Here is a 25,788-nt window from a genome sequence, read left to right as displayed (position 1 = left end):
TGCAGTACGATCGCATATATAGATATTGATAATATGGGGGTATGCTACTATTTTTGGCACATGCATAGGAGACTTGAATAGTAACGTTTTTCCTATAGACTATAATTCTGAATAACATACAATATAATGTACAATGTATGAACATTTATATTGTATGTACTCAATGTTATTGTGGTTTAATACATGTTTAATTCGTATTGACAAGGGTAGGATTTTTATTTTACGGATCCTTTACTGCATGAGGAGTTTTCATTGTAGTCACCGGAGTTAATGCAGAGAAATGAACCTTTAGTAGGCTAACCACAATCTTGATGAAATTTTGATACCCACGAATAGAGTAAAAAGTCACAAAAAGTACAAAAGCATTCATTTTATTAAGTTAAGGAATGAACTTTTTAAAGACAGTGTATAACAACGTATAGTATGTATATGGGTGAACATATCTTTTAATACATATAGAATACAACACGGGGTATTCCGTATCACCCGAGGTTCCAGCCCGACCGCGGGTCGGATCGCCCTCCGGCCTACGGGCGATCCGACCCGCGGGAGGGCTGGGACCGAGGGTGATGCGGAATACAACGTGTTGTATTTTATTTATGTCATACCTTGGTCATACCCACCCGAGAAAACACACATTTCAATGCGGAATGCGCCAGAAGTTGAGGGAGTTTTGTGTCCTCGAACAAAAAACTGTAGCAACATTGATTCCAATCTCCGAATCCGGTATTCGAACTTCCGACGGCCGCACAACCGGCGCGCTCGAAATGCGTTCGAAATATTCTATGGAAGCCTGTGTGATAACACTCCCGAACCCTATGTGATCCGGATAGTTATCACACGGTCCGGAACACCCGTATCAGGCCCAGGCATGACATAATGTGACATACATGTATAAACACAGGCAAAGATGGTGACAAAAAATTATGTTTAAGCTTACTATAAAGCATGGTAATCATACAGAAAATCAAAACGTAGTTACGACTTATCATTCACAATAACAAAATATGTACAAACCAATTTGATAATACATATGTTTTATGCTGTTAACATTCTTGCTCTTTGCTCTTTGATTATCCACTCTCAGCTTTAAATACATAAGGGTCATGTTACATCTTCAATGTATAGAAACAATATCATTATATTTCTTAAGGCATTGACATCATATGTATCTAAACACATGAAAATATCATATACATTTTAACACCATAAACATTCAATGAAAATATGAACATCTTCCGTTTGATTTTGTATCTTTCAAGTACGTAAAAGCAGAGTTCAGAATTCACCAGTGGGAATGTATTTTACGTCAACAACAGCATTTCGAAATATCTTACAGAAAAATGTCTCCGTTTCTTTGTGCCAGCTCGTCTGAGGTGTTGCTGTTCGGTGTACTAACTGTAGTTACAACTTCGCCATTATAAGCCATGGCACGCGACTGCGTACTAGTATTATCTGTAGGTTTATAGAGCCATAACGCGAGGCCCATGCACGTTGTGGAGAAAATCTTGAGCACAAGAACGATGATAAAGAAATAAAGGCTCATGGTGGAATTTTCGTAGACCCAGCATGCACCGCGGTCACTGACGTCACACGTGCCGTCACTGGTGACGTCACCTTGCCACAGAAGACATGTTCTGTCAATGGCGGCTCCCATTAGGATGGGTCCCGGCACGGAACCTGCAACACATTATTTGTTTTTACAAAAATATAAATTATAAAACACAGTTTTGTCTAATAATGTACCTAGACTAAATATTCTGATGACCAATTTGGTGATTGTAGAAAGCAGAGGTAAAAAATGAAGGTAGAAAGTTTTGAGAAATGATTAAGTCTTCAAGATGCAATAAGAAATTTGAATGAATGAGGACGGGGACAACTTACCAAGAAGTCGGATGAACATCCACTGTAGTCCGAATGCAAAGGAAGCCTGGTGTTCAGGAACACACCTACGTGAAAAAAGAACATATAGATTTTCAATTTCACGTACCAAAATATTTCATGTGGCTGGTGCCAAGTGCCCGGTACGAATAAACAAGTGGAATAACGAAAAGACACCAAGGAACACAAACAACTGATTTCATGTGTGCAAAGGACGGGACAAGCGAACTTACAGGGGTAGTAAAGCGTGTATTTACATACATACATTAGGACGTGTAGGGATTTAAACATACCTAAGTGTAACGGCAGCAGCAGGTACAGTCAGACCAGCAACAGCCACCATTATGACGACAAGCAGAGGGAGGAACACCATGAGGAGACCACAGGTGGAACCGCATCGGCCTGACGTCACTTCCGCTGGGGCGTACCCAGCAGACACCGCGGTGACAGTGTTCGAGGCAGAAGAGTTTGTTGTCACACATGCACAATCACTGAACGTCTGGAAAAAGATTAAATGTAGATTAGTGTGGCTGACATTTGAAGTTACGATACGTTTTCCTAAAGTAAACGTTCTTATATTTGATTCAGATCTTTTGTATGAGAAAAACTACATGATAAATCTTATTTGTGTGCTTGCAGTTTATTTGTGATTTTGAAATTTGGAGAAGTTAGAATATGCACAATTCCATTACAAGTAGGCACTGAAAAGGGTAGAAATAAAAGTCTCAGACAAATTTGGCTTTTGTAGTTTAAAAAAAGCTGATAGGGGGCCTGTAATCTGTTGTATTTTTTCACTTTGCCAATGGCTACCAACATGCCAAGTATCATTAAGATCCTTTCACAACTTCTCGAGTTATTCTGTTCGAAAACAAAGAAACAAACAAACAGACAGATACTGACAGACAGACAGACAGACAGACACCTAGACCCGAAAACATTATTCGGGTACCTTCGGCTCCCCTTCGTGACGTGTTCGGCACCCGGCGTGACACGATGACAGGTACTCCACTCCATCCACCCCGCACACCACATCAAACACAACTGGGCATGCGCAGTTAGTGTTACAACTGGCGTTCAGTGACGACCCGGATCCCAACGTCTGTGATGTCACTCTAAGGAAATATGTTTTAGCCATGGTTAAAAATGTCGCTTTTCTAAAAGTATATTTGAGGAAAAGACGACTGAGAGAAAGACAGAACAAGAGAGAGAAAATATTTCACAAAAGCTACTAAACGTGGAAAGGGAAAGAAATGAAGAAAGAAAGAAAATAAGGAAGAAAATAAGGAAAGAAAGAAATACAAAAGAAAGAAAGAAACACAAAGAAAGAAAGAAGAAACTGGAAGATAGAAGAAGAAATGCAAAAGAAAAGCTAGACAATTAAAAACATGGTCTAATGATGTAAAGTAGCCTGGAGAATGTTTACAACTTACCCGCTAGGATAAGGTGTTGTCACCCCTGCAAATTGGCTGTTCGGACATCTGATGAGAAACACGGGTGCCAGAAGCAGCGCTAGGGTCGACATTACCACGCAGAGCTTGAGTGATCCGGACACGCCGAGCTTCTTCCATCGCATGATTGCGCCGCCTATCAGACAACCTCCAAACGCACCAGGGACCATCACACAACCTGTGGAAAGAAATTTGAAAAAAAAAATGATTAAACAAGATCATTGCATGTCCAGGACAAAAGATATAAAAACAGTTCTGCTGCAGTACTGACTCAAACACCAAGGGGTCCAAAATCGACCTTGACCTTCATCTTCCCAACACCTCCCAACATGCCAAATATCATGAAATGTCTTGCTTATAAGAATGGACCGAAAAAAGACGTATAGAAGAACTACACACTAAAAATTAATTGATATTTACCGACTAGAAATGCAGCCTGACTCGCTGTTTGTCCGAATTGGTTCTCCACAAACTTCGGTAAGAATGTTGCGAAGCCATTCAGTGCGAGACCCTCGCTAATTCCCGCGAGACCTAAGAAGATGAACGTTGGATTCTTAGCCAATGAGCGCACGGCGATGGGAAAGTCTCGGATGCTCTTGCCGAAGTTTGAATCCATGGCTTTCGACTCAGTGTTGGCGTGGACATCAGATGTCTTCTCCCTGCGTACTTTGGCGATGCCTATAGCAACAAGGATGGTATACAGGTGTGTCAATGGTTATACTACATACATAGAGAACCTAAGAAAAATTTTTTGAAATCAAACTTAACAAACAAATTTTTCATCTCTTTACTTACCGGGTAGTTCCTTCGGGTACCCAGACAATGGCAGCACCAAGAGCCAAGCAACGACCCCTAGCGCCAAGAAGCCGAGCCACCAGGCGCCCAACCAACGCGGATCACTCGTTCCACCGACAGGCCTACGTGGAACAAAAAAAGTTATATCACAACAGTTTATCGAATTTAAAATGATACGGCCATCGGGCAATAGCGTGACATGTATATCACGTTACCAAAATACCTTTTGAATAATAAATTATATTGAAAGTTTATTGCAGACTTTTTCCCGGAAGCTAATTGCAAGTGAACAACACTTGATAATATTAAAGAGACTGAATTATGAAACACATGTGAGACAGATGATAAAGATTTAGCGACGTTGCTAGTCAATAATATGTAAGGTTCTAAATCTACGATGCGGATGCGGGGTCTGACTTTTTCTTTGGAAGCAGTAGAAAATTAAGAAAAGGCCCGCTTTTTTAATGATAGATGGATTGGATGAGTATTCTGGAGATCACCTAACCTTTAAAATCTTGTAGATATGTTGGGTACTCTCGAGATCTCAATACTTCAATACTTACGGAGTGACCCCTGACTTTTCCAGGTCGATGTAAAAAGTCAACAGCTGTCCGCCGAGCAGAAATCCAACAGCAGGACCCAGGTAGGACACGGCGTAGAAAATCCCTGTTGCAAAAAGTAAGCAAGATAGACATTTGTATAGAAATCCTATCACGCCATACCTGGGACAAAAAAAAACAAAGAATGAGAGGTGTCCCGAAAGTACGGAATGGAACGAAATGAAACGAAATGGAACGAAATGGGAGGTAGGAGGGAGGTATCGAGAAGGGGATGAAAGAAAATTGAATGAATAAAATGAAAATTATTGAGACGTGAAAAAGACGAGAACAAGACATTGACAATGGACTGTGACACAGAAAACTTATCAAGTTATTTGAAATAATATTTACCCAAGTAGACTCCAGATGACTTCGTTGAGACGCTCTGCTCCAAGTACTGGGGACCAAATGTGTAGAGAGGGATGCCGCCTACTCCATTCAACAGCTGGCCTGTGAACGAAAATCACTACATTTCTTACACAGGTTGAATTTCTTGAATGTAGTCCATTATCGTGTTTTTTTTTCGTAGCTATTGTTTGTGGCCTTTGCCTGTTGTTATTTCAAGTGTCTTACTGATGACGATGAGTTGCGAATGTGAATATTTCAAAAAATGTAACAAATAAAACAGAGCAATTATTACTTCCCATTGGTTATTTTCACCCTAAATGGGTTACAAAAAAAAGATAATGAAAAGGATAGTAAGAATTTCATACCAAGAATAAAACTTTTCTTTTCCTCATGTGCAACTTTAAACTTACCAAGAATAAAGACATAGAGGAAGTTAGGGAGCCAGCTTGATGCTCCACCCTCTCCACTGCAAACGTCATTTCCGGTCTCGTTGAATCTCGCGGCACCACACGTGTTTTCCTGCATCCCTCCCAGCTCGTGCGGCCCGACTGCGAAGTGCGGGATGGAGAAGACGAAGGCCCCGAGCCCGAGCACGAACACTCCGGTGGCCAACCATATCGGCTTACTCCGGACGCCGCCGTGGTAGGTGATGATAACCGACAAACAGCCGAAAGCGATGTCGTAACCAGACGAGATGATTCCTGAATTAAGAATATGAAGAGATCGACACAACTTTAAAGAATGTTGAGGATAAGAACACAAAAGAACACATAGTCTATTCTTCACGAACTTTGTGTCTTTTAGATACTGTTGAAAACTGAAATTGACACATGGAAACTGTCCAGTGAAGTCTTTTTCAGATTCCCTTTCACTGAACAACGTTCATATCTCGCTTATACAGAGAAAATAAGATAGACAGATGGAAAGCTGTTTCTCAAGAACGGCAAAGGAAACCACGTCATGCCCAAAGTGTACGTAAATAAATAGACTTTTTCAAGTTTGCTATTGCCAGTCTAGACTCTATAGTTCCTGTGGCGACCGCAAGTTTACAATTCTACAATGTACATCGGAAAAAGCATATTTTTCAACCGAATTTTCACAATAATGATATTAATAAGCACAAGTAATTATAGAAACCCACCACCCCGCTTCACAAGCTTAGCAATGAATATGACCACAGAAATCCATATAATGATAATAACTGATAAAATTAGATTTTTCTCTGACCCACCTGTTTTGGAGCTTGGAAGTTGGAACCTTTTCTCGATGGTCGATATGACGCTGTTGATCAGCCCGTTGACCAGCGTTCCCTGCACCAGCGCGAAAAACGACACGAAGAAAAGAAACCCCTTCGGATTGTTCAACACCTGAAGACAAGACGGCCTAAACCTTCCCCACCCGTATCGTGTCTCCACTTGGTCCCCTTCGTCGTCAGAGAAGTCTCCGACTCTTGAGTCTTGTCGGACGAAGTCTTTAAGAAACGGCGCGTCGCTCCTTGCGCCAGGTGTGTCTAAACTGCTGTCCTGACGACTGTATCTCCCAGGGATAGAGTGGTCGAACGCGATTGGGTCAAGGGTCAATGCCTTCGAGTTCTTTGTTTTCTTTCCGAACGCCGCCATCTTGGAATTTTTAAGTCAAGGATGCCTCGTTTGCTTTATGTCTACTGCAAACAAAGGGTTGAACATAAACAATTTATCAGTAGGATATATATTTTACTTCTCTTCATGGACCCTTGTTTTGAGCTGACAGTTACTTTAATCAAATGTCATACAGTGGGGTTCAAAAAGTTCAAGGTTAACACTTTTGTTGACAAAACAGAGGGCCACTTATCATTTTTGAACTACTGGCCAGCCTTTCCCTTGTAAACATGTCGTTAGATTTCAGTGCGTGTGGTGCAAGACTGTGGTCCTCACGGTTTATTGAGCAACATAAAGAATTTCAGTGAATCTATCAATCACAATTCATTCGCAGTGACATTGTACAGTCCTCTCTACTTTGATCGATCTAGCTGTTTTCATATACTAACACTAAGCCATTTACACTCCTTCCTACGTTCGTTTACTATTATAACGTTACTGTTATTCCCTCCCAATTATCGAAAGAAAGTATTCTTCTAACTACTTTTAAATGACACCTTCTTAGGTTACCATTTCTCTTTGTTCATTCGTAGGTTTAGTAATATAAAGCCAAGCCATTGTTAAAGACCTCTTTTCAGACGTGGCTCTTTTATTCCAGTCCAAGCTAACAGTGACTCACTCACTAGCAAGTTTCAACTAGATATGAATGACCATGCGTCAGTACTTTCCAATGGATGACTAGTTTTACTTGACCGACCAGCATAACGCCCCCACAACCACAGTGTATAGCCACCACCAAAGGCATACATTTATCAGAAAGCTTGCTTTACAATATGATACAAGTTTCACAGCCTGTGACCGGAAATGAGCCATGATTTTTTTTTTCATTTCTGACACACCTTCGTTGTAGAAAGCTTTCGTTAAAAGCGTTTTTCAATTCAGTCTACTCCCTTTTTTCCACGTAACGTTACTAGGCAAATGAATGTTACTCACCTCTCTTACTGTATTAGTCACTGTACCTATGAGTTATATAGCACGTACGCTAGCGGTTTTACAATGATCAGAAGTGTAACCTTTTAAGAGATCATGGGAGCATGTTGTAATGTAATAATAAATACGTGTCGCGCTACGCAGAAAACGAATAATGCCTATAATTGAATAACTTCGGAACGACATCGTTAAAACCCAAAAGGCCCGGAGGGTAGTCTGAACAAGCCTACGTTTATTGTAAAAGCAGTCGCTCCAGTTTTCGTACATAATTCTTTTTCACACATAATTTCACACAGAATCAGGCAGCGACCTGAAATATTCTGAAGGAATCTGTTCTGGTCCTTTAGGCTGTTTAAGAAGCTTGATAAGGCTATGCGATATGTTTAAGGAGCTAGGTCAAGGTATCCGATATGTTTACATCACGGCGAGGGCGCTGAAACAAGGCAAACACACTACATGACTGTCAAAATTCTGAAAAACCTACCCTGTGACGATCCAAAATAGGCCAGACTAAATGTTACGACTATGACCTGTTAGTCTACATACATACATCGGCACGGGAGGAACTAATGTGCTATGGTGCTATATACATCTACATCTGACACCTTTCAGTCATATTGTAACTGCTTACCTGAATGTTCAAAGGGAAACCGGATCTTTGAAGCAGGCGGTCACTTGGTGGAAACGTGAAAATTCCTCCAAGTAGCAGGTGTATAGGTACAAGGGAGGAAAGTCGCCGGTACAACAGCAGTGGAGCTTTCACACGCCTTATGCCGCCGTCTCCTGCTGCGAGGGCCAATATGTAAGTTTAAAGGTCATTCACACCGGAAGTGAAACGGCAGCGGAAGTACGTCACTGGCGACGAAACAGGTGTATACGTAGTGTGCACTAGAGACCTATTCCACGTATTCCTATGACCATCCTTTCCAGGTGTACAAAAAACGGAAGGCGACGAACGTTTTAGATGATACGTAATTTCAGGTCGGAAACCTATTTCCTTTTCTTATTAGCAGACACCTAATGATATCGACATTAACTCTTATTTTGAACAGTTCAAGTAAAAAAGCTTATATGCATTATATCGTTAACAATATGTTATTCTATATCGTTATATCGTAAAATTATTCTGTAGTTTATTCTATCCAATCCCCCATCATCTTGCTAACAGTGTGTTAGTTGGAGAAATAAAGACCGGATGTTTTATTACGTCAGGATAGATTTCAACTGAAGATGACCATAAAACCTACAATATTCAGAAATATCTATTAAATTTGAACAAATTTGAACTGAATATGACCATAAAAAATGACTATATTCATACTTTCTTATCCAAAACCCAGTGCTTATAAATCTGCTTGGCTGACTGCACGTTTTGGCCTAGATATTCTCATCACGTATCCTTTACGAGCCGTGATTCCGTTTGATGAATGGACAATGACATATCGTCTGCCCCACAGGTCATACATGTACGTGCAACACTCCACACACGGCCTTCCGTGGACGGTCCCGGGTACGCCAGATGTGTATCTATATATGTCATGCTTGTCAGAAATTCTTTTCAAGTGGTTTAAGTGTATACAGTGCCTTATACAACACTAGTTGATAACATTGTAGCCATATATACTGTTCGCGGTGATTTAATTTCGCAGTGGGGAGAAAATGGAGTGTTCGCCGTTGAAAGAATGGGGTCTCATCTCATATATCCCTTAGTTAAACTATTTGACCGTTAGGGCACCACACAGAAGATCTGGCAACCAGTTTTGTACACCCTTCTCGGTTTTCTGCTTTTCTTAATGTTTCACTTAGCGTCATGCCTGTCCATTCTCTAATATTATCCTTCTATCTTTTCCGTTGCCTACCCCTCTTTCCACCTCCCTAGACGGTTCCTTACGTGACAGTTTGAGCTAGTACCGATGACCATGACACGTGGCCAAACCACTTCAGTTTTACTTGAAACAATGGGGCAGGCTGGCACAAGATAAAACAAGCATTTTCGCGGGGTTTTAAATTCGCGATGAAACGATCACCGCCAAAACCACGAACATAAGACAAACACGAACTTAAATGCGTGCAAAACTCCAACATTACCACAACTCAAGAAGATGATACATGCATGTACAATGCATACATGTACATGTACCAATGGCCGGTCTAAGAATTTATATGAAGAGTCAGTGCATAGCACTAACCTCCTTACCTTTCCACAAGCACCCTGTTTTTTTCTAGATGCCCCCTTCCCTCCGTGCATATTTCTGGAGACCCTGGCCTTCCTCTTGTCTAGACACCAAAAGTAAATGTACGTCTGTCTTACATCGCCACACTCTTGTGTCATGCAGTCTTGCATAACCATGTATGTGTGGTGTTGAAATGCACATCTAGGAATCCCGTTTAGTCTACGACATCCTTGGCTTGTCGGAATTCTTAGCCCTTAGGGCCTGGATGTCACTGACGTCCAAATAGTTCTGCTGGTGAACTCTGTGTTTATACAGTACTCTTGGTACTCCCTTGGCCTTAACACAAGTGCTGTATTTCAGCTATAACTCGGGATATGGCATTGTGTCGTTTACTAGAGGACTGTGTCGCAATGCCAAAGAATCATGTTTCGGGGTTCTCACTCCTTGAGTCATTTTATTCAGTACCCAGGCACATCGGTGGTCTTTAGAGTACCAGACTAGTCAGCGATAAAAAATTGAGGGTGTTCAGGGAAACGTCGTGGATGCCTTGTACAAAATTCAGCTGTCTTGTGTCGAAAATGATTGGTGTAGAATCCTATACGATTATGGATTCTGTCATAGCTTCACTTAACTTCATACGACAAAAATATCAGAAGTAGTAGTAGTAGTACTAGTAGGCATTCATCAGTCTCGCAAGACTATGGATAGTACAGATTCTTACTTAATATTTATCGTACGACGAATGCAACTGCATTATTATTACAACTAGTCGTAGAAAAACCCTGTTACAACGTGTAAAAGAAATTTTAGACCATAGTGGATACTCCTATCTGTTCTATTCTTGCAGTTCATCCTGCGATATCAAGTCAGTATGTACTATGTTAAGGTCCAGAATTACCAATACGTATATTCAAACTTTCTGTCACAATTTGAGTATTGATACTGGCAAGCTACCTGTGTGCCAAAGAACTTGTAAATACTGTATGTCAAACAAGGTGGAAGACGAAATACATTTTATGTCAAGTTGCCCATTCTACGACAACGAAAGAAATGAGCTGTTTAAAGAGGCCACCATATTTCATCCTAATTTCTCCACGTTTTCAGACGAAAAGAAAACTACTCTCCTCTTAACATCACAAAACCCACATATCACAGAAAAAGTGGGATCATTCGTCTTCCACAGTCTCGGAAAAAGAAGTCGAACTCAATAAGTTAGAACTTAGTGGCAGTAGTTAAGACTAGAGTAGACATTTGTTATACTGTTCATTATTGTCTGTCCGTCCACTCCGTGTTACATGTACATGTACTTGCAATTAGCCTACGGGCAGGAATTTGCAATAAAAAAACTTTTCATTATTTTAGGTATTCTTAGTTGCGGTCTAACCATTCCTGTCAGTGTTATAATTTTATTCTAGTTTATGCCCCAACCTCATCTTTCATCAATTTTTCATACAATGATTCTATCCCTTTCAGACGGTTTATTGGACGATGTGGTCCCAAATATTTACTACTTGTAGAATAGATATTACTGGAAAGCCCGTATCATCATGTGCATTTTGCTAAAAGTTGACAAGGATGTTAAGTACGCTTCCTTCTTGTCGGCTGATACTTGTCTCAGTGACAAACTGCCGTAACATGATGACAAGTCAGACCCTTGGGTGAAACCGCACCTTGTAATACATTTCCGCGTTACCAGAGACCACAGGAACATGTTTCCGGAGTGTTTTGGGTGGTCTTTTTTACTTATTTCCGTGTCCCTGCCTGTTTAGACGTCACGACCGCTGATGTTCTCAGTTTACCCTCTCGCCTCTGTTTCATTCCGTTTAACTCATTAATTTTTCCGACGGTGCACCCAACCCTTTCAGTTTCTAGAGTAGTATTCCAACTTGCAAAATGTTTCTGATAAATGATCTCATGTAACGTTATAGATTGATGCAGTTCACAGCCTGGCCACTTGGGGGCAACACAGATGCCATGTATAGCAGGCAAAGAGGGCTGTGATTCCACACTTGTCAGTTCTTTTTTGCCCGTCCAGATATCACCGCTACTACGATAGTAACTACTATCATTGTCATCATATTTGAAGCCGATCTGAGACCGATTCAGAAAGTTATTGGTGCAGGTTTAGCGATGAAACGTAAGTAAACACATCTACCGTCCGATGTCACGTCACCAACACATTTTATTTTCCACCAAATGCAGTGGCACAATATCGATATATACAGCCGTTTGACACATAATACGCACAACTTGGTAGCTTTACCACCATTCTAAATTCTAGCACATAGTGCTTAGATTTCCTTTCAAAACAGATCACCAAACACAACACAAAAGTGCCACTCATAGAAGTTTTCTCTCGACTCGAAAACCTCAGTCATCTATGTTAGCGAAATTCACATCGATACAATATCTAAAATGACTGTCTCCTTAATATAAAATCCCGGCATAAGTACAAAAAATCTGCTGTATTCTGAACAGAACATTGGCAAACTCCTGTTCATATATACATTTTCAATTACACAGATACATGTGCTGGTCCATAAGGAGGTTCACAGTTATAAGTACGCATGTGCAGTGAAATGCATTGTGGGTAATATGCCAAAGATGAAAAGGCTCCTGAGACATTAAGAGAACACATCTGGACAGTGTAATGCAAATCAAGACAATGGTCGACACAAGAAGTTGAACTGCTTACAAGTCAGAGGCCTTCACCTTTGACCTTGCATATGTGTACTTACAATCAAGAACCGTCCCTTATTGAAATATACAGTGCAGAAAAGTATTAGTAACACCAGTTCAGTACTCTGAGTCAGTAGCTGAAGTAGAAAAGGCTTGCCTTTTTTGTAATGTGCAAATGTAATACTTTCTTCGTACCAAATAAAGTGAAGTATTACCATTAAATTATCCAAGTTCTGCCATTATGCTCCTCTTCAATGCATGTACTTCATATTAAACAAGTGCTTTTGCAAAAAGCTGCCATTTTCGCTCAATGAACATGATTATGTACACGTGGTTAGTTGAGGAGTATATTATAACGGGATGTGATATTCTTAATCCGTCACCCTTGCCCTTAATCCGTTAACATAAACTTAAATCCCACAGGATAACCCTTAATCCGTCACCCTTGCCTTTAATCCGTCATGAAAGCCTTCAGTATTGCCTATGATACGTCACCATAGCCCTTAATCCGTCACCTTTACCCTACATCCGTGGTTATAAACTTTAATCCGACAGCATAAATCTTAATCCATCACCAGAGACCCTAATTCGTTACCCTTTCACTTAATGCGTCCACCTTACCCTTAATCCATCACCATGACCTTTAATCCGTCAATATAACCCTTAATCTGTCAACATAGCTCTTAATCCGTCAGCCTTGCACTTGATCCGTCAGCATATCCATTAATCCATCACCACAGCCCCTAATCCGTAGCCCTTTCCCTTAATCTGTCATTATAACCCTTAATCTCAATCACCCTAGCCCTTAATTCTTATTATAACGTATAGTACACCTTTGGAAAATGAAGGCAGAAATGACATACATGAGGAATAAATGACATGGCACGGGTCCAAATTATGGTTGTACATTTACCAAGCAACCAACCAACCAACCAACCAATCAACCATACGTAGAAGCATCCGTTGAATGGTGTTTTCCGTTATAATGAACAATAAAAAAATCGAGGCATGGTTTGGATCCAAGATCATAATACAAAGACGTTGTATACATCAGACGGATGTTTGAAAAGAAAAAAAAAGAAAAAAAAACCTTCCCCTGACGGATTCGAACCGAGGATCTTCGAGTCCACACGTCACCTTCCACGACGAGCTAGTAGTACAAGCCATTCTGGCACACTACTTTAAAGGTATATAATGGTAAAACCTCTATGCATGGTAAAATTTTTTGTCATTTTCTTGACAAAACTAGTTTCTTCTTGTTCAATTTTGTGGTATAGATGTAATATGGCCATGTATAAAAACATAGATGTAATGTACTACCTTCCAAGATCCATGGATCGCATGTAATTTTCGATGCATGTTTTACATCCGGGATACTGTATCACAACTCTATCAAAAGCGACACCTTACGTAGTACATGGCTGCTGGGTTAATCAAGATCGTACCATGGTCGGTCGGTTTACGCACCCATCATATGATCCCGTCTCAATATCCATTTTCGCGATCATCGCGAAAATGGAAAAAATATGGTATTGAATATGAAACCTCTACCGTACCAGCACTATCTGACCAAAAACCATAAAGTTCCTTGCTCCATAACATTTATACATGCTAAGCGTGTAGATAATTATGTACATTCTTGAGTGTCTCAAGTTATGAAATAACTCAAGTTTGGTCTAAGTCTGGTCACAGAATGTTCTGAGCTATGTCTCTTGACAAATACGTCTTCACACGTCGCTTTCCTTAGCAGTTTCAAAGCTGAAAACATCAACGGGACACTCTCTGATTGGTGGGGAATGCAGACCCGACAATATGGCACAATGGCAAGGCCCTTTACAAACACACGTAGTACCGCACACGTTACCCTCGGGGAGGAAGGCGTCGGCCAGGTAGCTGTTGACGAACATGCCGGTCGGATCGTGTTTCAGGCGTTCCTCGACGAAGTCGGTAAACTTCGGGAAACATCGGCCGCGCTGTCGTGCCGACATGTAGGTCTGCTTGCCCCAGTGAGGGCGTCCACCATACTTGTCAATCAAGATATCTGTATCAAGGAAAATTTACTGTTTACCATAATGAAAAACACTAAACCTTATAACACTGTATCGTATATGACATGATCCGAACATTTTCACAACATTTACAACATTTAAAGCGCAAGCTATTAAAGATAACAATACATAGTATTATGACTCAAACGTTTGTTTTCGAATTAAAAAATCAGGAACTTCAATAGCAGTTATCTTTTATTAAACATAGTACAAAGGAACCCTTTTCCAGCCAACAATTGATTCCAAATACTACTTAATCAATGATTGTCTCTAGATACATTGAAAGTGATTGACTTCGCTTCAATAGAGAACGATTACTTTTCCTTTTGGGTTTAAACGTATATCTTTAAACTTGATTATAAAACTTACTTTGTGTGAGGAGGAAGAACCTCCTGTAAGCTGTTCCCTCGTCGTACGCGTTCAGAGAGATCCACATGAAGTCTGGACGCCACTCTTCGCCTTTGGGCCTCTCTGGTAACCTGGAGAATTTAAAGTATAGAATGTTTAGATTTCTTCAGTTCTAGTATTCAAGATAATTTTACAGCACATATTACAAACAAGCTTACAGATAAAAACTTTAAGGTAACTCTCATCGACTTGTTGTAAGCATCTGGTATAGTATTTCTTTCGTACGCGTTACATTTGGGTAAGACCTGTCTGTAGTTTCCATTCTGAGGTTGTCACCAGTCATAGATGTTTGTGTACTAATATTGATGACTGATATCGGCATACTCTCTACAATTTGTAAATCACAACATTCAATTTGCAGCTTGTAAGTAAAAAAACTTCGACTTTGAACTACAACACCATGTTGCTCAGATGTACTTGCATGCACACTTACTTGGGAAGGTACAGTGGGCTGAGGTAGCTGGTCTCCCCACGTGAGAAGCGAACCTCGATGATCTGGTTACACATGTACGGCTCCTCCCAGTCTTTAGCCTCGTCAATAAGGTTTTTGATCTGTAAATCAAAGATAAATCATACAGTAAGGCACTAGAATTTATAGACTTCGAAAGCATAATAATGTAAATCTAACTTAAGTTCAGTACATTTTTCATATGTTATTTCTCTAAGCTTTCCTCTAAGTACTCAAGGTATATTTGTTTGGATCATAAATGGACAATTTGAAATGAATGTATGTATATTTCATTACCCATTATCAATTGATATCTGAAAGAAAGCAATGGGTAAAGGTGCAAAATATGTGCTTGATGTTGTTTCCTATTTTGTGTTTTTTTGTTTGTTTACCTCTTCGAACGCCTTCTTGCCACTCTCGTAAGGTATGGCAATCTCGATCTCAGAGAACCTCTCGAGCCTGACGTTCCCAGACTGCACCAGTGTGGTGTCACCGGATATGGGAGTGGCGTCCAGGAATAGCGTCTGGAACTTCATTGTCAGCGGCTGGAATAAAAAGAACAAAATTGTGACAAATAGACCCATTTTCTTTCTTTCATTCGGTCAGTTTGAGAGTGCTCCCGCGAGAGCACAGTCCAGCGAGAACTTACGTGATTACAGGATCAGATTTTTTTGTCACAAAAATTTTCACACTTAGACTAATTTCCATTCTTGGTGGTCATTTTGAAAACCGTTTCAACAGGCTGATAAAAGACTGAATAGCAAAGTTTTTTATTCACAACCACAGATATTTCAAGGTCCGACGTTTCGATGATTATCTGTCATCTACTTCAGGGCTGACTGGTTCACTTTACACTGCAGCTGTATTTTACTGCACAAGCCAGCAGCAGTGCAAAGTTGACCAGAGTCCGAATTACCCTCAAAAGGGTGACAGACGGCCATCTTCTTTAGGTCAATTCTGACTGTTTCACTTTGCAATGCAACTGGATGCCACTGCCGTATCAATCAACTGCAGTGCAAAGTGAACCAGCCAGAATTGCCCTAAAGAATCTGACAGACCGTAATTGAAACGTCTGCCCTTGAAAAACATTTGGTTAATGGGAGTTTATTGGTGTTCACTTGTCTCCTTTAGCTGTCTACTCTATGTGACAGCTACTCTTCCAGGAATACAACAAGTACTTAAATAACACAGGATTACAATCAACGTACAGCCAACAAAAAATCGCAGCAACATACAGTTATGGATTGGTAGCCTAATCTAATCGCGCATATAGCTGCCGCCCGTAGCCAGCCAGCCCCTGGAGGGGCCATTACAACCCCGGATGGCTGGAGTTTGTACAGACTAATGGATTGGTTGTGAGTAAAGAACTTTGTTTATCAAAAGTTATAACTGAATGTAAAACAACTCCTTTCTTACCGTCAGACTGGTGAAGTAGTTGGCGAACCGGTGGACCGTCAGGAGGATGAAGTTCTCCACGTACCACGTCATGAAGGTGCTGAACTTGTTGGGCTCTACACAGTCGTCGTTGGGATCGTCGTTTTCTTGACAAAAACATCTGTAAGAACGGAGGGTGGAAGATGTAAGGGTGTTCACCAACATGCCATGTGCTGTAGCATGTACGGTACCGATATACAGATATACACACTGCATCTGGTTGCAAGGTCCACAAAGAACGATTCTTTATCTTTTATTGTTTATTTGCACATAAAGGAAACAATTCATTTCCAAAAATTGGTTATTACTGTAGGAGGGAGAACATGAGGGGGAGACCAGAAACCTCTCGAGTTTTTTTAGGGTCTTCACCCAAACTGAGATTACATAGGTATGATTAAACAATTACTGTTGATTATAGCATACATACATAACTAGATAAGATTAAAGAACACAAAATCTAGATATACAAGAAAATAAGGAAAACCAAGGAAATAGCTTACTAATAAATCAATTGCAAATGGCATACCAGTTTGAAAATAAGTTTTTTAAAAAACTAATACATAACGTTTTGATTGATTTTAGGATTGTTGATTTGAAATATCAATTGACGGCTTGCCAACTGAAACTGCGTACCTGTGACTGGATACCGTCTGGCACATGTTTGTATGTGGGAAGTAGAAGAACTCAAAATGTTCGTTATTCTTCAGTTTCGTCTCCAGCTCGTTCAATACCTCGTCCATAACTCGCCCTCTTCTGATCTGAAAGATCAAAACATCAAACAAGTTTTGTTAAATTGTAATTGTTAAATTGTCAAATTGTAATTGTTAAATTGTCAAATTGTAATTGTTGAATTGTTAAAATTGTTGATTTTTCAAATCTATTGTATTAAAATATGATACCAGACAGGGAGCATTTTAAAACAACATCTGAAATCCCTGTAACATAAGATTTGTGACCTTTTTACAGATACTATGATAATTGGTTTACTTTACAACATGAAATAAAGATTTTTATGTGAAATTCTGTTACCTTCTTGATGTGGTAGTTTCCAACGCAGCGAAGCGTTACTTCTGTGACGACACCAAAAACTCCAAGATGCACGCGGACCGCATCCAACATCTTCGGATCCTCCTCGGTCACCTGTGGGTCAAAATAATAGCATGGATACATTTTTTTAACTCAAATGTACCGGTATGCATCTGTTAAAGCTGACGTAGCAACTAGAAAACCGTCGGACTTCTGCTAACAATTTCAACTCTTCAAGTCAAATTTTCATTCTTGTATCATTCTTGGGTTCGCAACTATATATGAGCTCTACCTATAGCCAAGGAAGTTTTGATTTACATATTGTAATAATCTATACAAATCATCCCAGAGACTTCACTGCTAAACTGAAATCGAAACCACTGAAATATTTGTGGAGAGCCACATTACTCTCCAATGCCATAACATGGCCTTGCCAATATGCAAAAGAACTAACCTCCTCCTAGTACATAGTTCCATGGAAATGCCAATATGCCCCCCCCCCTTTTTTCAAGTACGTAGCTAGTGATAGGGCAATGCGGCTTCACCACGGCTGACAACTTTAGCCTAACACCGGGTAACTGCTACTCTTCTCCATGATAAGTGTGGTGGGTTCTTTTATGTGGAGAGGTTTGACGCCATAATCTCCTTCATACGACTGTTTTTCAGTCGCCAAACCCAGGCGCGAACCTTACACCTTACAAAAAATAGCCAAAACTGACCCTCATAATCTCCCCATCTGCCTTGACGATCTCCATCCCGATGACGTAGTTGGAGATTGACGGGAATCTCCCGCCTGACCCGTGGCTGCCCGTCGCGATGATCCCCGCCACGCTCTGCTCGTTGATGTCCCCTGCCACCGGCAGACACACGCCGTCCTCATCCGCCGGATGAACGGCCAACTCCTCGAAAAACTCCTTCAAGTACTTCCCGGCTTGTACCGTGACCTTGTAGTACTGATCTCCTTCGGGAGAGAAGTTGTTTTCGTCTTTTGCCACGGAGATGATCTTATCCATCTTGTGTAAACTGACGAGATAGCCACTTGTCGTCAAGATGGAGTCATCGCTGTGACCAGATCCGATGATGCGCACCTTCTGTCCCTCTGCCGCCGCCTTCTTGACGATGCGGATGACTTCTTCTTTGTTTGCCGGTGCCAGCATACACTTCGCCCCAAACTTGACCCCCTTCCAGTTTTCGTAGTAGCCTCTTTCGTGTGGGGGTCCGCCTTCTACGTCTCGCGTGCAGTTGTTCAGAAGCTTGTATCCAGGCAACACCAGACGACCGTCCACCGTGTGACCGTTGTACTCGCTGTCGTCTGCGGGCACCGGTTCGTACACAAAGTCGATCGGGCGAAGGTGGCGGTAACCGAACTCAACGTAGTACCGTAAGAAGGACCACAGCGTGGTCATGAAGATGAACGTGTACTTGATCTTGAAGATCACGACTTCACCTACAGTTAATGACCCGAACATGCCTTGGTTGATGCCCCAGATTTCGATAGTGGCTGGAATGAAGATGACCTTCTGAAAGTACAGCAGGAACTTGTTGTTGTCGTGGAACCTCGTGGCTTCGGCTAAGATCGTCACGATGTACATAGACCACGTAAGGATCTCTACGATGCCATGGATGAGGACATGGGCCAGATGAGTCTGGTTCTGGACCCTGTACACCAGGTTCAGAACAAACTCGATGATAGCACCCAACAGGACGATCGCAGCGAAGACGATCTTCCAAAAATGCCGCAGATATGGCGGCTGGGAGTAGGACGCCCTCCTGAAGACTTTGATGGAGCGGTGGATGCAGTAGATGAATACTGGCACGTACACGACGTTATACAGGAGGACGTTTACAAAGCAGGGCGTGAGGAGACCGCCAGGCTGAGTAGGGCCCCATCCAACAGGACTGCAGAATCCTGGGATTGCTGTGACGTCATCGCTGGTGTTGCTGATGTTGGCGGCCATTTTGTCTCTGAGAGAAGATAGAAAAAAGGTCAATCTTAAGAAACCGATACTGGTGCAAATTGTTTAACCCTCGCAGAGGTAAGACTAATTGGTGCTCTTCTCCGGGTTGACAAGTGACGCTTTGAGGGTTAAGTTATTGTGGGCTGAGAGAACATACCACAGTACTCTGTAGAGCACTTCTTCACGTGAGATGTCAATATAAATCAAATGCCGACATGACAGACGGTAGCCAAACGCTATTTAAGGACATTCATTCTGGCCGTCGGGAACAGGGGACTGACTGGTCATACATAGCTTTAATTCCTCTACAGCACAGATAGTAAACATAGATTGTGCAGCGTTTGATATAGATTGGCTCTTGTATGTAGAATAGCAGACATAATTCACCATTACTACATCATTTACAGTATGGATCGAGTAGTACTTTCGTAAGGTACTTTGGGTGGTGAACCGGTCCAGTAAGTATTTTGATTTATGATAATTTGTCGCATTGTAGATGCAAAAGATAACAATTCGCGTTTGTTCGATCATCCGCCGATTGGACCAAGACACGCAAATTGTTTTGTCATTTTATTTACATGTTAATTGAAGACCTGGAAAAATAACATGCAGTGCTTTCATAATTAGATCACTTTGACATTTTTTTCGGTCTGACAACTAAAACAACTAACCTATTATAGCCCTGGGGCACATACACTGTGCTCACCCTTTCTAATCAAAGTCTCATGAATGTGTTGACGTCAGTGACGGTCCCAACATAGGCTTTAACGTAAGGGGCAACGATGGCACTGATACTGGGTGTGGTGAAATACACAGCGCTAGCGAGATTTAGTATGGGTAGCTTTTCAACTTCAAAACTCCAGGTCACTTGTTTTATCTTTTTGTATAACATTCCTATTAGGTCGGTTAGTCCCCACTCTCAGTAAGTTGAGCTTGTCCCAATCAGCTGCAGTGTGCACGTACGTTATGTTTCTGACTCAGAGAAAAGAGATGTTGTTCCAGGCCTATTCGTGTAACCCGTTAACCGGTTAACATTGTATTGGCCTGTATTGTTGAGTGTTGTTGCGTGGGAAAAACTCCTTAAGGTACTAGTACCCTTTTTTCGGCCGCACGATCATAGGACACAACCAGATTTGGACTGGCTTGATAAAACCGCAGTGATACAATGTGGCTGTTATATAGTGTGTATTATTATGTATTATGTACAGATTCCCTATGTGTCTTTGAACACGACACATTCGCAAAACCCTTCCACAACTATTGAATTAATAAACACTTCTAAGTACTACTTACTTATACGTGGTAAGGGCCTGAACTATAAAGTGATTTACTGCTACATTCTATCAGATAAGAGATACAATACAACAAAGCCATTGCTTATCCAACAGACCCTATTGTACAAGCTACCAGGGTTTGAAAAGGCCAAAAATTTCATTAAGATTTTACAGATTACGAATGTAGGGACAAATCTTTTCAATTGTTCGTAGACTAACAGAGACACTTTCAAGTGTAAGGCATGGGAATAAGGTGGAATTGTGTGAGGTAAAAAGAAAGAAATGTACTTAGAGAGAAGTTTATTCTGAAGGAATGAAAGACTTTCGTTGTACATTCATGCCTCGACACACGTTGTCAAACGTATAAAACAATTAGCAAATATAAACCGGAGAGCATAGACAGCAATACACGAGTTAAACAGACATAGTAGACAAAAGCTAACCGAGCAGCGTAAACTTCTTCTCGCCTCTTTGAACATGTGTAGATGTGGCAACAGATAATGTTACTCCTGTTGCTTTTTTACAATAAATCTTTCAATAATCTTACAACATTTTTAACTCTTCTGAGGGACTAAAAGTTTAGACAATTCGTCGGAATTGACGACTCCTATCTAAAAAGAAGATGTATGCTTCAAGAAACACACCTGTCTTGAAGATGTATGGGGAAACATACCAGCTGTAAGTTTGTGAGAGTGGTGTCTGTGCGCACGATAACTCGAATGCATGCATGGATTGTCTTGGTATTTGGTATGTGTATATAGGTCTTGATGAGACCTCAAAATAGTTAGATTTGGGTCCCGTAGCGGCTTGCTATGGTACTGCAACAGAAGTTCCTGTTTTGATATCTCGTGTTCTGGACATGCTATGATCATGATTTTTTTAGTGGTAGATAGCTCTTGGTAGGGAGAGTAAGACGATGTAGGTTTTTGAAACTGCAGGGGCCAATTTTGTTCCAGACGTTAAAAAAGAAAACGTCAAGAAGGGCTTGTTGTTATTTGAGCAACCCTGAGAGTGACCCTGGCCTTTATGTTGACGTAGAACACGTCACAGGTGAACCAACACCTTTCAAACTCATGGGTATATCGAGTTTCTTTTATGTTACGCCAAAGGTCCTGTCACGTAACACGGACGGCATTCCACTGAGCTCAATCAACTTGTCACAAGTCTATATTCTTGATTTATGTGTGGGTTAAAGTAACCGTGAACCTTTAGAACAATTCCACAGAACAACTAGCCCTCAAAAACAACACTGAGTGTATTTCACACAACATAGTGGATTGAATTGACAAATTGGTACAAATCTGTATTCGCTTGATAACGCCAGCGTTACCTTCAAAGAATACTGTAAAAGAGGAAATGTTCGCGGTGTCTTTGTGTTCGCGGTTTTCACACGGTGCGAAAAAATGCCATTCTGTCTCCTGCCTGGCCACCGTCTTGTTTCAACCGTGAACTTAGAACTAGCCCTAGGACTCCATTTTCTTTCTATCGCGAAATCAAATCCCCGCAAACATTTCCCGTTTTACAGTACCTTCGAGATTTTTGAAGTACCGACAACTAGACAACTGAACCAATAACACATACTGTACCTTACAACTGGCCCAGATCCAATCGCAGGGTCAGATACATTCATACTTTTAAACAGTGCTGTTCCTTTGAATCGTAGACTCCCTTCCTCTCACACTTTTTACATATTTGCTTCTTCTCTTACGTTACAAAAGCCTTCCGCTGGCGTAAATACGACTGCATGTTATGTAAAGATCGCAAAGTGAGTTGTTATGTCTCACCTTTCAACCGCGTCACATGTGACCTTTGAACCTTCTCAATTTCTGCGGGATCGTCTTAAGATATATATTTATCTTCATCAAATCAAATCAAAATTAAATAGATGACGAAAAATATCAAATCTAGAGATCACTAATGAAATTAATTTTTTTCTCAAGCAACCGTGCTTCCTTGTTCGGAGCATTGGCACTTTTTTTCGCTAAAAGCAAGGTTGTGATAACTTTCCTTTTAGAGGATCGTAAGGAACTTTTGCGACGAACCCTGACCATTTCGTTCCCCAATGGGACGTGCCGTTTAGGTAAAAGGGCGTTCACGCATGCAGGTATGTCGCTCGAGGCGTCAAGCTCAGTAGTGGACAAACAATGGAAGCATTGCCGCACCGTCTCAAATTACACTCAGGTGAAAACAGTGCCATTTTTTAACCCAAGGACTTTCTAATCGGGACAAATGACGTAGTCTTTCCACCATTCAATTATGATAACACTGAACAATGTTACTACGTAAGTGTCTATAGACCCTAAAGGTGTGTTACAGACACTGAAGCTACCATCTACACCAATATGCGTAACGTATGGAGTAGAATGTACGAGATAAAGTAATATCCGTACTTAAACAACCTGTTAGATTTGCTACTGTATTCTTCTGTATTCATCGAAATTATATTTTTCTGTGAGACAAATACCATAAATTCCAATCAAGCAACTTAAGTCCTACCTTCTCACTCAATGCGAAAATATAGCAAAGCATCTTCATAGATTCTGTTTAAATACATTAATATTTTGATATACTATAATACGCCCCGTGTCTCTTGATAAAGGAAACAGTTACCTTAAAAAAGCACGTGCGTTTTGAAGAGCTGGTATTGAAGCCACGCTGGTTCTCTCTCTCTCTCTCTCTCTCTGCATGCGGTCTTCGAAAATCGTTACAGTCGCGTTCCGCACGTGAAATATATGTACTTATACCAATTGTGCCGTTACTAGGAGACGCCCATTAACTACTTCCGGCATACCGGAAGAGGAGCGGCCCTCAAACACACCTCGCGGACAACATTTGATCAGTCAAGATCTATGCCCGAGGAATGGCTCAACGGGCGGCATAAGGACACAAATTTTGCTTCCATTTCTTTGTTTTCTCTCTCTCCTATTTTTCTCATATCGACATCTCTACATTTTTTTCTAGATTCTAGATTCTTCTTAAAGAATTGATTTAATAATTAACATTTTTGTCATAGTAAACTAAACAGCTCCCTTGTGTATATACTCAAAAGGGCGGAGCGATTAAAATACTTCGGGGTGTTTCAAGCGTGTTACCTGATGACGTCATAATCAAACGATTCTTCCAAATATGGCGAAAAGGAAGGAGAATCCTCTCTTCCGGGAGGAGGCTGACATCATGAATAATAAGTGCCCCTGAGTGCTATCCCCACTTAGCTATTCATACACTTGTCAGTTTTAATACTTACAGCTGTTATAACATGGCCATTGATAAATGAAGTTCAAGGTCATCATTGTACTGTTAAATATTTCAGAATTCTGGCCTCGCGTGTTCTGACAGGATTGAATAACGGTCCACATAGTGGTTACAAGGCATGCGGTAATTAAATGCCGTTTTATGTGTTTAATGGTGCAGAAGTAATGGACATATCCTATTGGATTAAGCAAGTTTTATGACCTGTTTCCTGTACTGCTTGCAGTTACATGTATTCTGCCGTTACGATTTATGAAGTATAAATCTTAAGCAATATAATCATTACTTCTGACGTAGAGGTTATGTTTATTTCTTTAGAATTGTCTAGATAACCATAAATATATGAGAAGGCGTGTGGGGGGGGGGGGGGGGTAAAGAGAGAGAGACGCACACAGAAAGAGGGAAAGAGAGAGAGAGAAATTAGCATAGAACGATGGGGCATACACATACATTAATATTTCAGCCTGGCGATTTTTTTACATAATCATGTACTTCACTATTGCTGCTCGTCCAACTATGTCCCAAAACACCTTTGTCCGGTACACCACCGAAACTTAAACCTATCACTTTGTTTACCCTATACTTAGCCGCTAAGTATGACATTGTAGTTTAAGAGCTGGTAAGTAGTCGACAAAGGTACTAGGTGTAGTTCTAGCTGACCGTAGCGACTCCCCTGTTAATGTTCCTAACCTCTCTTTCAGTTCTTGTTCGTACTTGTTTCAACTGGAAATACCAGCTGATGGCAGTAAAGCATATAGCGTAAGCCAAGCAGTTTGAGTCAAGCTGAAAGCGGAAGTAATTTTATCATGTGAGATGATGTAGCAAACGAGTCCAGTTCTTACCCTTCTACCAAGCGTTATGCATGCCAAACAGATGATGATAAATCCTTTGTCCTCACCGCGATAAAATTTACCCTATTTTCCACACATTTATGTACAGATCGATATCTTTTACGACGTGTTGTATCAAAAATACATGAACTTACGAAAGCGCGGACGGCAAAACGTTACATACTAAACGTGCCCCTTTAGACTAATAAAATTGGTTCGATCCTTTCTTGTTCTTTGCAATAATATGGAGAAGACACAGTGCAACACCAATTTCTAGCTTCTATAAAGTTTGAATTAAAAAATCGTACCTTTTTACTGGATTGCAGGTGGGTCCACAAACTTTCAGGAGTTCAAGTTCGCCAACTCGGATTCCCAATCTCTCTCTACAAGTTTGAATCTGCGTCCTTGTTGCAGGAAGCTCGTTTCTCACTGACTATGACTGTAGTAGAGGTATCCCCTTTTCACTGTGCCCCTTTTATAACTGAAGAGAAATATTCCCGTGGGAGGGAGAAGGAAATATGACAATTTTGAACCGTGATTTCCTGTGTGCGTATGTGATGATGGCGGGAAAGTACCTGCAGGCTCCAACATACGACTGTGGTTGTGACCTTTGACCCATTGC

The 25,788-nt window shown here is 40.9% G+C and overlaps 2 protein-coding genes across 4 annotated transcripts; both read right to left on the bottom strand.

The window, feature by feature from the left end:
• Positions 1–355: 355 nt before the first annotated feature.
• On the bottom strand, positions 356–8,442 carry LOC136447348 (solute carrier organic anion transporter family member 4C1-like). Of its 2 annotated transcripts, none has more exons than XM_066446175.1 (12): positions 8,270–8,442; positions 6,303–6,734; positions 5,482–5,772; positions 5,075–5,173; positions 4,688–4,790; positions 4,125–4,246; positions 3,750–4,007; positions 3,312–3,507; positions 2,831–2,993; positions 2,175–2,380; positions 1,885–1,949; positions 356–1,680 (listed from the first exon to the last, which is right to left on the bottom strand). In XM_066446175.1, exons 2-12 carry the CDS (start codon positions 6,688–6,690, stop codon positions 1,334–1,336), a joined length of 2,238 nt encoding a protein of 745 aa, XP_066302272.1. In that variant the 5' UTR covers positions 6,691–6,734; positions 8,270–8,442; the 3' UTR covers positions 356–1,333. The 2 variants fall into 2 exon arrangements, with proteins under 2 accessions (XP_066302272.1, XP_066302273.1); XM_066446176.1 differs by lacking the exon at positions 8,270–8,442 and adding an exon at positions 7,642–8,163.
• A 5,478-nt stretch (positions 8,443–13,920) lies between these two features.
• LOC136447314 (L-gulono-1,4-lactone dehydrogenase-like) lies at positions 13,921–23,789 on the bottom strand. Of its 2 annotated transcripts, none has more exons than XM_066446079.1 (9): positions 23,698–23,789; positions 18,575–19,820; positions 17,859–17,969; positions 17,463–17,587; positions 16,812–16,950; positions 15,788–15,940; positions 15,381–15,499; positions 14,909–15,018; positions 13,921–14,532 (listed from the first exon to the last, which is right to left on the bottom strand). In XM_066446079.1, exons 1-9 carry the CDS (start codon positions 23,772–23,774, stop codon positions 14,219–14,221), a joined length of 2,394 nt encoding a protein of 797 aa, XP_066302176.1. In that variant the 5' UTR covers positions 23,775–23,789; the 3' UTR covers positions 13,921–14,218. The 2 variants fall into 2 exon arrangements, with proteins under 2 accessions (XP_066302176.1, XP_066302177.1); XM_066446080.1 differs by lacking the exon at positions 23,698–23,789 and adding an exon at positions 22,674–22,891 and having other exon boundaries at positions 13,922–14,532.
• Positions 23,790–25,788: the final 1,999 nt, after the last annotated feature.

The sequence above is a fragment of the Branchiostoma lanceolatum genome, chromosome 13, assembly GCF_035083965.1.
Source record: "Branchiostoma lanceolatum isolate klBraLanc5 chromosome 13, klBraLanc5.hap2, whole genome shotgun sequence".
Classification (NCBI taxonomy): domain Eukaryota; kingdom Metazoa; phylum Chordata; class Leptocardii; order Amphioxiformes; family Branchiostomatidae; genus Branchiostoma; species Branchiostoma lanceolatum.
Note: the sequence above shows the minus strand (reverse complement) of the source record. Positions and strands in the feature narration are given on the sequence as shown.

Bases quoted from the DNA above. Each gene is read 5' to 3' on its own strand.
- LOC136447348 (XM_066446175.1), bottom strand. From the start codon at position 6,690: ATGGCGGCGTTCGGAAAGAAAACAAAGAACTCGAAGGCATTGACCCTT. The intron at 4,791-5,074 runs GTAAATATTATT...TTTTTGCAACAG, and splicing joins GTCATCTGGAGTCTACTTGG to GGATTTTCTACGCCGTGTCC. The intron at 4,008-4,124 runs GTAAGTAAAGAG...TTGTTGCTATAG, and splicing joins GTACCCGAAGGAACTACCCG to GCATCGCCAAAGTACGCAGG.
- LOC136447314 (XM_066446079.1), bottom strand. From the start codon at position 23,774: ATGCAGAGAGAGAGAGAGAGAGAGAGAACCAGCGTGGCTTCAATACCA. The intron at 17,970-18,574 runs GTCAGTTTTGGC...TTTGACCCACAG, and splicing joins CAGATGGGGAGATTATGAGG to GTGACCGAGGAGGATCCGAA. The intron at 16,951-17,462 runs GTACGCAGTTTC...CCGTTCTTACAG, and splicing joins CAGACGGTATCCAGTCACAG to ATGTTTTTGTCAAGAAAACG.